The 14,965-nt window shown below is 38.6% G+C and overlaps 1 protein-coding gene across 1 annotated transcript; it reads right to left on the bottom strand.

The window, feature by feature from the left end:
- Positions 1 to 496: 496 nt before the first annotated feature.
- On the bottom strand, positions 497 to 14,795 carry ak9 (adenylate kinase 9). The gene is made up of 36 exons (XM_067481978.1): positions 14,515 to 14,795; positions 14,274 to 14,371; positions 13,678 to 13,741; positions 13,525 to 13,577; positions 13,308 to 13,404; positions 12,972 to 13,084; positions 12,663 to 12,809; positions 12,366 to 12,488; positions 11,998 to 12,072; positions 11,628 to 11,729; positions 11,242 to 11,381; positions 10,834 to 11,150; positions 10,282 to 10,400; positions 9,868 to 10,015; positions 9,695 to 9,782; positions 9,517 to 9,581; positions 9,281 to 9,340; positions 8,921 to 9,115; positions 8,661 to 8,797; positions 8,283 to 8,489; positions 7,927 to 8,199; positions 7,674 to 7,792; positions 7,080 to 7,299; positions 6,934 to 7,002; positions 6,616 to 6,825; positions 6,209 to 6,427; positions 5,833 to 6,049; positions 5,546 to 5,747; positions 5,226 to 5,372; positions 4,875 to 5,092; positions 4,184 to 4,380; positions 3,921 to 4,090; positions 3,207 to 3,305; positions 2,909 to 3,011; positions 2,660 to 2,774; positions 497 to 2,518 (listed from the first exon to the last, which is right to left on the bottom strand). Exons 1-36 carry the CDS (start codon positions 14,549 to 14,551, stop codon positions 2,295 to 2,297), a joined length of 5,187 nt encoding a protein of 1,728 aa, XP_067338079.1. The 5' UTR covers positions 14,552 to 14,795; the 3' UTR covers positions 497 to 2,294.
- Positions 14,796 to 14,965: the final 170 nt, after the last annotated feature.

Below are 14,965 nucleotides of genomic sequence, written 5' to 3'. Positions count from 1 at the left end.
TACAGTTTGTCCTGTTTGTAAATGGTAAATGTTCTGCACTTTCCTAACTCAAGGACACATTGGCATGTGACTGAAGGAGCCGGGGATCGAACCAGCAACTGGGGGGGGTTGGTGCACGACCGTTCTACACTGACAAAGTCGCACACATACTTTGTGTGTTGTTGTATGTCATCATTAAAGCGCACAATGCCAAACACAGTTGGATTCTAGTCTACTGCCCATTATGCCCAACGTTAACACTCTGTTTCCAAATGTATTAGTCACGATTACTTTTTGTCTCCATTTTTATATTGGGAGTGAGTTTGCTGAGCGTGCAGAGTTTGGTAACTTGTTCCACCATCGTGGGATCTGTTGGGTTCTGACAACCACAACAGCGCTGATTACACCTGGAAATACAGTTCAACAACAGTAAAATAACACACAAGAATCGACTTTTGTATTTTACTTGCACAAGGGGAGCCCGGCAGGGTCTTAGTGACTTAAGACTTCACCTGAACTCAGCAAACTCCACCGGGCTCTTCCTTGTTCACACTATTTATTGGAAAACAGAGATCAAAGCAGATAGAGAGTTTAATGCAGAAAAACAACTCCTTATAAGTACAGGCCAATGTGGAATGCAATTCATCACATATTGATAATATAGCGTTGCATTGTTTCCTTGACCATTGGTCAACAAACTTTAAAGGTAAACTACAAAGGCATCTATCAAAGGCAAAATATCAAAGCTATATGGTGTCAATAATGATATCATCAGTACATAAACATACATTACATTACACACACAGGCAAACATTACATTTAATGTAGGAAACAATTATTAAATAACTTGAACGAACCCTAACAGGATCATTGCGCAATTGATTCTATAATTTTGCCAGGATTATTTTTCTTTTTATAAAGTATACATAAAAAATGGATTCCTCTTTTTTTTTTTTTTAGAATATATACTTTAAATGGTTATTGCCATATATAAGCACAGTGACAGGTTCAAGGTACAGTAGACACTGCTACAGCAGCACACAGAACTGCTATTGCTACAGAACACTTGGTTGTGGCATAGATGCCTTATAGGCGGCCGCCTAGGGCTCCAACTGCTGATAGGGGAACTGCTGCAAACCCTGCTGATGTGCTGACTGTCGCAATTTCCTCGTGCCCTGTCTTCAATATAAAAAATGAACAATTACAAAAAAAATAAACACAACCAACCCCCCTCCTCTTGTTTTTCCTTCGTTGATTGATGGGGATGAGACGAGTTATCGGGGCACATCTCAGCTGGCGGTTCCTATTTGCAAATGTCAACAAGTCATATCACTTGGGTTCAGGCAAAACTGACAGGAAAACTCTAAACAAGGAGGACCAGCTCTGTCCTGGGCCACCAGCTGGTCTCGGTGGAGGAATTGGGTGAGAGGATGATGTTAGCCAAGCTGACATCCATTATGGACAGTGGAGGCTGTGCACCCTCAACATAGGAAGTAACATTACCACAAGTCTTTCATTCCCACCGCTGTAATACTCAGTACTCAACACTTCAGCTGAATATTTCTGGTCATGCTTAATGACTGTAAATTCTCTTGGCTGTGAGTTTGTTTTGTTTATTTATTTATAAATGATTTTGTTCATAGAATGTATATTCCAATTTTTTAAATTTTGTAAATGCCTTTTGCGCTTTATACCGTTCCTGTGATCTGCTTAAGGAGTGGATTTCCCTGCTGTGGGATCAATAAAGTTTGATCTTATATTATATTTATTATATTGATATCGTCATCATGAAAAGGCCATCCAAGCCCTCAGGTATGGCTTTCATGAGATTTTTAGGCAGGTATCATTTGATGATACTATAGATGTTACGAGGATTCTGTAAGGCGGAATGTTTACAAGACCCATTGTTACCAAATACTAGTACAAAGTATTTACTGACCATAGCACCACTTCCATTTATGTTGTTGAAAAAAAAAAGTGAAAAATATTTGCTGTCACTGGGACTGACTTTGAGTTAAACCTGCACTGCAACTTTTGAATTCCGTTTTTATATTATATTGCACTGTTTTGTATTGTTTGAACATAGTACCTTTTTAGTATTCATCTTGTGGGAGGTGTCAGGACTTGCACAAAACCTAAACAGGAACTCTGGTTTTATTTATGTTATTTCATTTAAGTATTTTTTATTGTTATTTATGTTTTATTGTTATTTCAACAATCAAACCTTTGTTATACAGTTGTTGTCCATTAATGTTTGGGGGGTTGTGTACACGCGGAAGGGTGGGGGGTGAGGAGGCAACAAACCATAATCTCACCTAGGGCACCAAAATGGCTAGAGTCGGATCTGCTACTTGAAAATCTCCCAAAGCCAGAAACCTTTTCAGTTTGAACTCAAAGTCAATAGGACGTTCACAGGGAGACTTGTAGTTCCCACTCATTGTTGAGCTCAGGTAGGGAATGAGCGCACAGTTCTCTTCAAACAAGGCCAGTTTCTTTTTGTACATCTGGCGAGTGTAGTCCGTGCTCTTGGGGTTGAAAGCTGGAAAAATAGACTTTAATCATTAGTTGGATTTTATTAATTTTTTTACTGAAACAATAGCAAATAGATTAATAAAACAGTTCTTAGCAGTTCACTGATGCTATTTTATTTAACCTCAGGCAACACTGACATGTAGTTTACCTTTCAGGTAGAGGGCCACATAGAAGTGGGCTGATCTTTCTATACTGCGGAAGGGATACTTTGGCTTTAGACACCCAACAGCTGTCATAGCCTTGATGACTGCTACTCCCACACCCTAAAAGAACAGAGTCGGCACAGTGCCCCAGACAAATACTTCAAAATGTATCTAAATCAAATGATGATGTTGAAATCACTCTTAACACTTGACTATTACAATTTATTTTTCATGGGTATTTAAATGTGTCTGACCTGTTCTAAGTAGCCTAGTGTTGGAAGGGAGGTGAGCGATATAGGTGCACAAAGAGGAGGAACTTTGCTGGGCAGCTTCTGGTCCCAGTACATGTCAGGACTCCTTCATAGATAATGTAAGAACACAATGTTTCACTGGATAGACTAAGATGTTCCAAGGCACAATAATATTACACTGTTTTATCAGTTTTGTGAGCAGTAGTGAAAAAACTCACATAATGACTAGTGTACTGTATTGTAAAGAGGAAACATAAGTCACTGACAAACGTGGAAAATATACAAAGAGATTTTTCTGCACCTTAGAAACTTGTCCTGTTTCTGCTTGGTCTCAAATATGTAAATCCGTTCTCTATATTCAACAGCATATTCAATATTTCCTCGAACCAGAGCTTCATACCTAAGGGAAAATAAAAGTTCATGAAAAAAATCTATAAAACTACAAAAAAACCTAGGATTCTTTTAATTTTCAAGTCATGATACAGAGTCATTATTATATATGACTTAGATTTAATCTTCTTCTGTGGAGTTGCATTGTAGAACTAAAAAATAAAAGAAATATACAGTCTTATCCACAATTTGTCTAGTTACAGAGTGAATAATTCATCCATGCTTCCGTCCATCCATTATCTATAACCCCTTGTCTTGTTTATGGTCATGGGGGCACTGAAGGGGGCACCTACCCCAGATGCCATTAGGGAGGCAGGGCACACCCTGGACCATTCGCCAGTCTGTCTCAGGGCCAACACAGAGAGACATATACAATATAGAAAGACAACCATTCAAAATAATAATCACACCTATGGGCAATTTAGAGTAACCAATTAACCTCACATGTCCAACATATCTTTGGACTGTACGAGAAATCCCGAATAACCAGCAAGCCCAGGTACAACATGCAAACTCCAGAGAGTAAGGCTGCAGATAACTGGAGATCCAAATCTGCGATCTTCTAGCTGTGAGGCGGCAGCACAAACCACTCCAACACTATGCTGCCCCAAAGTGAATAATGTACCTCTGCCTTCCATCCAGATAAGAAACAGGACAGAAGCCCTTCATCTCAGCTTGCTGTGGAAACTTATTCTTCACCTGAGGCTCTGTGAGTTTCTTTGGTAGCAGGTGGGGTTGTGGGAGTGTGTGTGGGCAGCCAGGAGTCACAAACTCATCTGGGGTGGTTAGGAACTTCTGTGATTGTGAGAATGACAACAAAAAGTCAGAATTTAAAAAGGAAAAGGATGCGATCAAAGTCTTTTAAAAGTGCAGCTCCATTGCACAGACCTCTAAATGTTCTTCACTGCACATCTTATAATATTTCCTTTTGTACTCAGCCATGTAAGTCAAGGCTGTATTTTCTGAGCAGTCCATCAAGTGGCGATAAAGAGCCAGGCATACAGCACAATACTGGTCAAACTCTCCAAGTCGATCGTGCAATTCCTTCGGTGTGATGCACAGTCTGTTGATGCAGGCTGCGTTACCTGCAAAATAAAATGGCATCAGGAAGAAAATTCAGTCTCTGTGGGGGCTTTCAGGAGGGCCTCAGCAAATTAAAGGAAAGAGAAAGGACAGATTCAATGATGTGAGTTATTATTAAATATAGTTTGCAAAATTCTAAATGGCACTCCTAGTATTGTTATTAGATTTTTAAGATGTCTTGCAAAGGGGGTACCAGCCAAAAGCTAACACTATTTAGGAGCCTTTAAAGGAAAAGTTTTGGAACTCCTGTTTTTTCCTTTTGCATTTTCTTATTTCTTTACTGCAGGTGCATCTGTGGTTTATTTTTGCAAACTCCTATGAACAAGTGAAAGATGTACTGTACATAATGCATTTAAACAATCAATGCATCATCTTGGATTAAAGATTTCTGTGTTTACAGTTTTTTTTTCTTCTGTGATACAGTATTCAGCATATTATTTTTCTTCAGACATAAAACCTTACTATTTTTATGGCTGGATAAGCTTGTAGTACTTACTTCTGCGTGTCCTCTCCAGATAATTGTGGATACATTTCATGCTGATGCTAACCTCCTTTCTAATTTGACTCCAAATCCACAATTTACTCTTTAAGGCATCGAGCAGAATCCAGTTCTGATATTGTTTTTGAAAGTGTTTCTTCACATGCTCCACTTCCTGTTTGTAACAGGAGTTACGAATATAGAGATTCTCTGAGTTGTCATGCAACAGGTGAGGCCTACAATGGAAGAAGGGGAAACAGTTTTAAGGGTTTTGGGAGGCTACTTTTTGTAAATAGCTCTCAGACATGACATGTTGTCTATATAAAAAATAATGTTTGTTTTTATGCTTCTTTAAGTGTGTTCTCTGACTTGTTGGGCTTTAACTTTTCCACAAGACCTCTCTTCAGCACCTCCACTGTGTCAAGTTCCAGTTCAACTACTATCATGGGAATGATGCTGTGAGAGTCCATCAGCTGCGCCTGCTTAAGTGTCATTGGGAAGCCATCCAACACATACCTAGGATGATCACAACCATAAAAGTACTGCAGGTGAAGACCTTTTGAAATTTTCAAGTAAAAACATGAAACAACTTGAAAAAGCAAATATTAGTTATTTTAGACAAAAACTAGGATCTTTCATTTTAATAACTTAAAACATGTAAACTGTAATTGTAACACAACTCCTCTCACCCGTGATTCCTGCAGGCTGAGCTCATGAATGCCACTTCCAGACACTGAATGGCCAGCTCATCAGGCACAACTAGACCCTGAGAGAGATGCTTTTTCATTTTGACAGCCAGCTCAGTGTTTTCACGAGTGTTAAGAACCATACGCATAGCACTGCCAATGGACAGCGACATCAAGCCATATTTTTTAGCAAACATTTGTGCGACTGGAGAGACAAAAGCAAAAAGAGAGGACCTAAGAACAAATATAAAAGAGGCAAGACATAAGAATTTTAAAAAACTAAACCTTACCAGTGGTCTTTCCAGATTTGGGAGGTCCAGTAATAGCTATTTTAATAGGGAGGGGTGGAGTGGGCCTTGACTGCCTAAGGTACTTCAGAGGGTTAAGCATAAATGTGCTGCGGTTCTCCTTAGATGCAAAGAAGTAGATATACTGATGGAAAATCAGGGGGTAAGTGCTACTGAGCGGCCACTGCAGAGGTTGGATTACGTCTCTCTCTTCATATTGCTGTAGATGTGGAAATGTTTGTGGTAAACAACATGTTACAACATGCTCATGAAACTGGACAGGGCTTTGCTCGTTAACATGTTAGCAGAGACAAGTTGTACTATAAATAACATTCAGACCCTCAGCCTATAGATGATCATGTTTGTGAATTATACCTACCTTGATGGGATCCCAGCAGCCAAAGGCACTGTAGAACTTGTATGATGAAAACAGCAGCTTATATGCCAGGCTGTATGAAATGGGTTTGGATCTTTGGAAGAGTGACTCCCTATTAGTCAGCAAAGGCTGGATTTGACGAAGCAGCTGATATCGCACAATCCTCATTTTGCGAGATGTATTGATTGACACCTTGGGTATGTTTTGCTCACTCAGGAGATCCTGATTAATGCAGAGAAGAACAGAGCAGAATATGTTATGTATGAATGAGTAATGTACATTTGATTTGCAGTGTAGAACTTGTCCTAAACATAAAATAATTACAGTAATGAAAAAGGCTGTGTCAACTGAATAATAAGATACATAGTTTGGCTAGTTGGGCATCTAAATCTGTTTGTGTGTTCTTCTACCGTCAAAGTAACAAGGTTGTTTTCATCTGTCACAAAACGCTCTTCTATGTCCATCGCTATCCTGCTAGCAGCTGTGGCCTCAGTCTCCATATTTCCAATGTCTTCGTTATTCTCTTCTAATGGAAACTCCTGCTCCAGAATTGACTCTATTTCATGCTCTGTGTTGTCAGCATCTTCATTCCCTTCATCTTGTTCATTGTCTCCTTCATCCTAATGAAATGTAAGCTGCTCAATTAGGTGATAAGCAATAAAATGGTTTAAACACTGATGGAAAAGTGATGACTATGGTAATGATGATTGCTAATGAAGATTGCTAACCTTTGTTTTGGCTGTTGTAATGCCTTTCTCTGCCATAAGTTCATCCCTTCTCCTGGCAATTTTTGCTTCCTGCACCAAAGGAAGGACATTCACACAGTCTACCCTAGTGCAGAGATGGCAAAAAAAAAAATATTGTACATTCTTACCCGGTTCTTCATTCGTAGATTACGAAGGAGGCTCAGCTGTGCTGCATGACAAATGTGGTGTTCACGCCAGTTCTCCAGGTATGTCGGCAAAAGGCGCTTCTGAACATCTGCCACATCTACTTTCATAATTATAACAACGTCAGGAAAAAGCTGTTGCTGCAGCATGTATTGCACCTCATCAGGATGATATGGGAAGCCTTCCAAAATAAAGCCTGTTGACCTAGTGAAGGATTTAAATTTTATATGTTAAAGTAATAAAAATGCACATGGATTAAATGCAAATAAATAAGGTATAAAATGACCAGCACGAGACTGGGTTTTCAAAGTTAAACGAATGCATAAGAAACTGTGAGATATACTGTATAAATGTATAAAAAGCGGTTAAAAGAAAGTTATTTTTTGACATGAGCTTTTTGATTTCTTGCAGAGTTCGACAAAAAATGGTGTAGTTGTTTCCCCTTGTTAGCAATCTGCTGGTGTAAAGTATGAACATTTAATAGTGCTAACAATCTCTTCAGCCATTTCTCAGCAAGTAAGAAAATACGACATTGGGTGGAGGAGAATGCAAGTGCTTCTGTGTGCATGTATAACTACATGTATGGCTCTTGTTTCCAATATGGGGTGAGAAGCATATTCAGGATCACAGGAGTTAGTGGTTCTCCATCAGAAAGATATGCTTTGATGGCCATTTCCTCAGCAGTCAGTTCCACCTTCTGCTGCGGACACACAAAAGCAAATGCATAAAACTTTGACTGTGTCAAAATCATAACTGAAACATTTTATAGTCCTAATTAATATTATGCATTATAATACAATACTCCAACAGAGAAACAATACAAAAGCTGACCTCCATGTCATCCATGCTGTTAGAGCTATCCTCTGTTTTCTCCTGCTCCCCCATAGCTTCCTTTATCAGGACCTCCAAGTCCTCACGAGCCATCTCTGAAGGCTCTACCTCATCCTGATAAGGCACGCGCTTCTTTGTCTTGGCCATGATGAGCATCTGCAGCTGCTCCCTGAACTGAATATGGAAGAGGCCAAGCTGTTGGGCGAGCCACTCACCATGAGTGGTTTTGCCGGAGCCACGGGGGCCAAGCGAAAAGATACGCAGGGCAGGAGGCTTGAAAAGAAGCGGTTAGAAAACATGTTAGAATTTTTTTTTTTTACTGCAACTTTTTATTTCTCTTTCATGTCAACCTATACCTTCAGCGGCTCAGTCTGTGCAACAAACTGTGCAGGATTTTGAAGGAAGGTGTCTCTGGCTTCAGTGTTGGAGAAGTAGTAAGTCTTCTCTCGGTACTTGGCTGCAATTTCATCCGTACAGGGCCACAGGATGTTATGTATTTTTAAGGCCACAGGGCAGAAATGATGGGTATCGCCTAATAATCTCCTAGATGTAATGTCCCCCTGCTATTGTGAGAAAGAAAATGCTTAAGATTTGTCAAGATTTATTTAGTAATTAATTTATCAGGAAAGAAGTAAAAAGGTCTGTAATGTCTGTCAGTTTAATTAAACAGTAAGAAACTATATAGTATTCTATAGTTAATAAAGTAAAAAGAGCTACTAATTCTGTTTACTGACTTCATTCTCCTCCTCTGCTGCATCATTGTCACTGCTGCCTTCCTCAGCTCTCTCCAGCTCTGCTAAGGCCTCATAATCCTCTGCCTCCTCTTCCTGATCCACTGATGATACCTCCCAGGAAATATACTGGAATGGTTCTGTAGATCATGCATGTTAACCAAATACTGTAATTTTATACGGTATACGGTTGTGTGTCAAATTTTTGAGAACATCATTAATATTCTAATATCAAATCGTGTCATAACAGTAGTTACACTGACTTTCCATCTCAAGTATCATCTCTTGAAGCAGGTCTTCAGGGCATTTTTTGGCGATCTCCAGTACTGAATGAGTGAGAGTTAGAGCTGACTGCATTTGCTCCCATTCTGTCATAAACTGCTCCAGTTGCAGTTTATAGTCATTCATCTCTGGGCCGTCTGGATAACCAAACTCACAATAATCAGGTAGTTCCAAAGCTTGAGCAACAAAGAGAGAAAAAGAAACGAAAGTCACATACGGGGGAAAAATATATTTTTTTAGTATAATGCTCCTTTCGTGGCTTGTAAATGCTATGATGAATGAAGACTTGTTTTTCCAGACCAATTTACATTTAAAAAAAACATGTAATCAAAATGTCTCACCTTCCTTTTCACTTATGCCAGGATGGGCAGAGCTAGTGATGTCAAATTGCTGGGAATTCTCTGCAAAAAGAAAAAAGAAAGATTCCTGATTAAATTTGATATGGTCAAGGAGGCTAAAAAGTTGTTTAAATTACAGGCAGGGGTATCCTGTCAAAATGGCGAATGAATGAATAAAAATTCAAATTTAACTTGGCATGACATCAACTTAACATTTTCTACAGACACATAATACATACCATTAGTCTGTTCGACAAATGTTTCTAGATTTGAAAGCCCTTCTGATACTAGCACCTTTTCATTACTAAAATGAAGGCAAATGAGACACAAAAACAACAGTAGATAAACAATCTTGCTAAGATATAAGAAACTGAAACTGTTTTACAGCATCCTTTTATATTTACTCACAAGACTTACTTTTCATTCTCAGACTTTTCTTCCTGGGAAGTCTTCTTTATTGCTTTGTCAGAATTCTCCTTGTTCATTTTATACAATCTTTTCAGTACTGTTCAACATATTGACATGCAACACAGCATGAACACTCACTCATATATGTTAAAGTACAACATGCTTTTGATAGTGTGTATTACCTTCATTTCCATCACTGTTAGTAAGACAGAAGAGCATGTCTGGCAGGATATCAGCTTGCTTCAAAGCATCCATTTGTGAGAAATTGCTGGGAAAATTGTCAAGTATCCAGCCTGTCTTGACTTTATTATCAGTATCTGCCTCTTCAGCCTGTAACAGCAACTTACTTTACTTTTTAAACTAGATCTAAATTGTAAGCCAAAACATAGAATGAGGATGACTGGAGTGTTATATCTGGTTTGGTCTGAATGGGTTTAAGTGAGCCTGATCTAATTGTTGTTAGATTCTCTTGTATTTGCTTGTATTGTATGATTGTGTGTCAGGTATAGTACTGACATGTGTACACAAAAATTTATTACAGTAGAATGAACATGATGGTGTAAATGCAGTTGCCATGTTTTACTTCTTTAATATACCTCTTTAATATAGTTCTCCAGTGCTTCTGCATACAGGCTGAGGGGAGATATACTCAGTTGTTTGGCTTCCTCTAGCGAACTAAGCACCATGGCTTTTACCTCTGGATGATCTTCTGTCACTGAGAACCGAAAACATTAGTACGCAAATTCACACTGACATTCAGCTGGATCTTTTCTGGCACCATTAGATTCATAGGTAGACAGTTAAACAGTTAGATGTCATACAGTTAAAGATAGGAAAAAAGGGACATTCATGTCATTTTGTCACATAAACAAAAGACCACTTACCTTCTATGTCAGAGTTTTCATCTAATAAAAAAATAATTGCAGATGATTCATTAAACAGTACAAAGTACATATTCACTATGTAAACTGCTTAAAACATATAGTATTTTCAAGATCTAATGTGTGAAGTACCGCATTTTAGTAAAACATTTTGGCATACTGTATTACAGCTATCTAAAACAAACTATGACCTTGTGCCTATTTTTATAAAAAATACAATACAACTTTACTAGTAAATCCATTATTTGAATATATTTTTTGACTTGCCTGAACCCTCTTCTTCATGCTGCTCCATCCTAATTTTCTCAATATCGACCTGTGTAGGCTCCCCTTTGATTTTCTCAAGCCTCTCCTGCTCCAGCTTCATCAGAACTGGTTTCACCAGTTCCTCCATGTCAAGCACTAATGTGTTGTAGTGCTGAGCTAGAAGCTTACACAGAGTGGTCTTCCCTGCCTTAGGAGGCCCAATAATGGCAACCCTGCAAGGGGGTCTGGGCATTGGAGGCATTAGATACCATCTGGGGCTTGCAATGAATTTTAGGTAAGCCTCATGAGAAGAAAGAATGTAGAGTTTGCCCTGGAAGCTGTGTAGAGGTAGAAAAAAAAAAGAATTTTTCCCTTTTAAATTGTTGGACCAATTCCTGAGTGGGCCATGGGCTACTAAAGTGCACTCACCCAACACAAAATCCAGGCTTGCCAGGAATGACGTTGCCTTCCTTCAGAGCAACAGGACAGGTCCGGCCCCACCGGCTTCTTCTCCACCTAAAGCCAGGGGCCACCACCTCGCAGGAGGACATGATTCTCAGTAGGTCCTCCTGAAAAAGAATTGATAGACTAAGAATTAAACTACTTCTAATTTTTGAACGGTGAATTCAGGGAAAGAAGATTGTTAAAATACTTGTTAGTATATGATTAAAACAGGCAGTCCGGTACCAAGATTTAGGATTACGTTATTGTTACCTGTACATGTACATGCATAGCTAAAATGCAGATTGTTTCCAAATGCAATATGCACACAGTTAGAAAAATTAAATATATAAACATGGCCATGAATGGCAGACCGTATCAATGTCTTCAGGTAATTCTTCATCTTCGGGCTGGTGGAGGAGGACTGGAATGGATACAGGTTTTATTGCCATGGATCCCAGACGGGACATCACAGACTATGGTCAAAACAATCACAAAACTAAAATCAGGCCACAGGATACATTGGTAGTTAAATATGCATAAATAATACTTAAACAAGCACACACACACAGACAGCCCTGATGTCTCACATGGCAGCACCATAATAACTTTACCTGCTATTTTAAAACACACTAGAGTGACACAATCAATTCAACGGCAGATAATGTACAAACTTTTGTTATTTATCATACAGTGGTATACTTTAGTTCATAATACTACGGAATATGTCTTAAGTGTATTTACCAAATTCAACTCTTCAGGTGTGTTGTTTCCATCTAACTCCAACAGGTAAAGTGGGTTGTGGTCTACAATGTAGTTCTGAAAAAAAGGGTAATTAACACTGACAATGCTACAGTAAAAGTTTCAGTGTTAAGAGTTTTTACATTTATCTGAGAGGTAATTAAACTAATTACCTTCTCATTTTATTTAGGACAGAATGTTACACTAAACTGGGACTGTAAGCACCAAATTTTAGAATTAGACTGTGTTCATCTGTTGCTCCATAAGTACATTAGTAGCAACATCTCAAATGGCATCACTGATGAAGCGCAAAATCATAATAACTGTTTTGTTAATGTGTGAGTTGTTCGTTGCAATGCAAAGTAACTTACCTCTAGTGGTCTGAGCACAGTGTCCTTGTACATGTTGATTCTACGCAGTGCATTTCTGACCAGATTCTCTGGTGTCCACACCATCTGATCAATTGCATCCTTTCTGAGCTCCTTTTCTGTAGCCTGCAAACAAAATCTTGTCTTGTTGGTATGCTGAGAAAGTCACAGATTGGCAGTTTTCATCAGGATATGACAAGACTTAACCGTTGGAAAAGTTAAGTTTAGTTAGAAGGGAAATTGTTATCCTCAATATGCAAAAGCCGCATCAAATAATAGTGTTTTTCCTTTAAGTCATACCAGCTCCTCCTCAACTTCCTCATCCATGCTGTCTTTCCTCTTTTTGTACAACTCTGCAGACTTTGACACTTTCATGTTGTACAGCTGTCCTGTCTCTGGGTGTTGCTTCAAACCTGACAGCCTATGGGCCAGGTCCTTGTCTGCACACTGGTGAAGATGGAATAGTTAGGTAAAGTGCGGTACAGAGTTAAACCAGTGACACATTGAGACATCTAATTAAAAACAACAGATTGAAAATTGAAAAAAAGAAAATGAAACAAAACTACTGGCATAAACTATAAAAGCAGTACATAGATATGCGAAGATAACCTTGATATTAATGATGAAATCAGGTGTTAGCTTTAGGTTTTTGATCAGTTCAATCTGCTCATGAACCTTCAAATATTCTTCTGACATGAGTGGCAGGCAGCTCAGTACATATCCTGTATCACAACAAATAAATATAGGTAAACAACAAATAAATAAAGTTCAAAGTGACAGAACTCACAAACACATAATAGCATTAACTTCCAGTGCTATCGTTGCTGGTGGTATGTATTAAACTTCATCACACTCCACAAACTACATTCGAATATACACAGCTCTTTTTGCATAAATGATCACTAAACTCAGTCTGATCATATAAACACTGATTGCATGAATTACCATAGTGCTCCACATCTGGTGAGTTAAGTCTAGCAAGTATCAGTTGCAGCACCATGTCTTCTGGTATACTCTTCCCTTCAGATAAGATCTCTAAGAGCTTAAAGGATCAGATACAGTAGAGGCCATAACAGCTATGAGGAACATATAAAAACACATGACATACAAAGACAGTTGACTGTTCTGCACCAAACGATGACACAAACCCTAGAATACTCACCTCTATGCCTTGCTTTGTTTTGTTGTTTATGTGTGTGTTGAGAAGATCTGTATCTGAAAAATTGTGAAAGTAGAAGTGAAATATTTGCACCAAGAGAATCATATGAACAAGTGGCCATTTTTAAAGAACAAAAGATACTGAAAATGTTCTTACCATCAACCAAGATACATTTCCAGGACTCTGCTAGTTTTTTGCCCAAGGTGGATTTGCCAACACCCTGCCACAAAGAATTCCACAAAATTGATATGAAATCACTACAGTAGGTATAATGACGTGAAATGGCATTTGCTAGAGTTTGAGTGTGTTGCTTCAATTTTGGGGTTTAGTGGCAGCAGTCTATAAACTATCTATAGTTGAGATATGGAACCTGAGACCTTGAAACTTGCTGAGTTTGCCCCCAGCAACCCTAATCATTTCAGAATTCACTCGGTTCTAAATTCTTTGTATAGTATTGGAAGGACGCTGTTAAATGTTTGATAACCTTTTCCTTGATCATGCATGTTTGTCCAGCGTTAATTAACAACATGAGATGAAACACACATGATCATTATTTCTTTATTTTAAAATAAGAGGAGCAGACTTGGCATTCTGCATATCTGCATATTTAAAGTATTTATTAATTAATTAAGAAATGAAGGGTTAGGAAAATTGTATGGATATCATATGCTGACCAAACATTGTGTAATTATGTGTATAGTAAAGTGCCACTAAGACCAATTTGAAGTTTGTGTTAAAGAGAGACATATTACCGGTCCACCCACTATGAGGAAGCAGGTGGGTTTAGCAAGAAGAGTTTCTCTCTCAGCTTCATCTTCGATTAGGTGGTCCACAAAACGGTCAGCGTGAGCTTTTTAAATATTGGTACACAGACAGGACAACATCATTACTTTCATTTACTGCCGTTAGCGTTAGAGAGCTGGCTTGTATGAGGCCGCTGATGTGGCCTATTAAATATTTTTTGGTGGTGCTGTCATAGTTCAAAAGACTCACCGTGTCCTTGGGGCAACACTTTATCCATTTTACTCATTTAAATGGTTATCATTATTTGTTGACGTAGCTTTAACTTATGTAGCTGTGAGCTACCCTAACGTTAACGCTGGGCTTCCAAAAGTTATTGCAACTGGTTACCATAGCAACTAATAAACTGAAGCGGGGCTAGGGGAGTTCTACGTTGTATTAGCACGAGCTCTTTGTGCTTTGGTGTTTTAATAAATGTGCATTATCTCTGTTATAAAGGTTTCTACATTTAATTACTATTTCTTTAGCGGTTATCTGCGAATGAAAAAAAAAATAGAATAATGACACCGTTAAAACGAGAACTGTTTGCGTTCATTTAAAATTCTCGTGCTTCATCTTTTTGACTGCGAGAGACACCGTATCAGCTGACATGCGTGAGGGGGAAGCCATTCATGACAGTCACCTGATTAAAACAAATTCATGT

Source organism: Channa argus, chromosome 17, assembly GCF_033026475.1.
Source record: "Channa argus isolate prfri chromosome 17, Channa argus male v1.0, whole genome shotgun sequence".
Lineage (NCBI taxonomy): Eukaryota > Metazoa > Chordata > Actinopteri > Anabantiformes > Channidae > Channa > Channa argus.
This window is presented reverse-complemented; position numbering and strand designations above follow the sequence as displayed.

Bases quoted from the DNA above. Each gene is read 5' to 3' on its own strand.
- ak9 (XM_067481978.1), bottom strand. From the start codon at position 14,551: ATGAGTAAAATGGATAAAGTGTTGCCCCAAGGACACG. The intron at 8,798-8,920 runs GTCAGTGTAACT...CATGATCTACAG, and splicing joins GATGATACTTGAGATGGAAA to AACCATTCCAGTATATTTCC. The intron at 4,381-4,874 runs GTAAGTACTACA...TTTATTTTGCAG, and splicing joins TCTGGAGAGGACACGCAGAA to GTAACGCAGCCTGCATCAAC.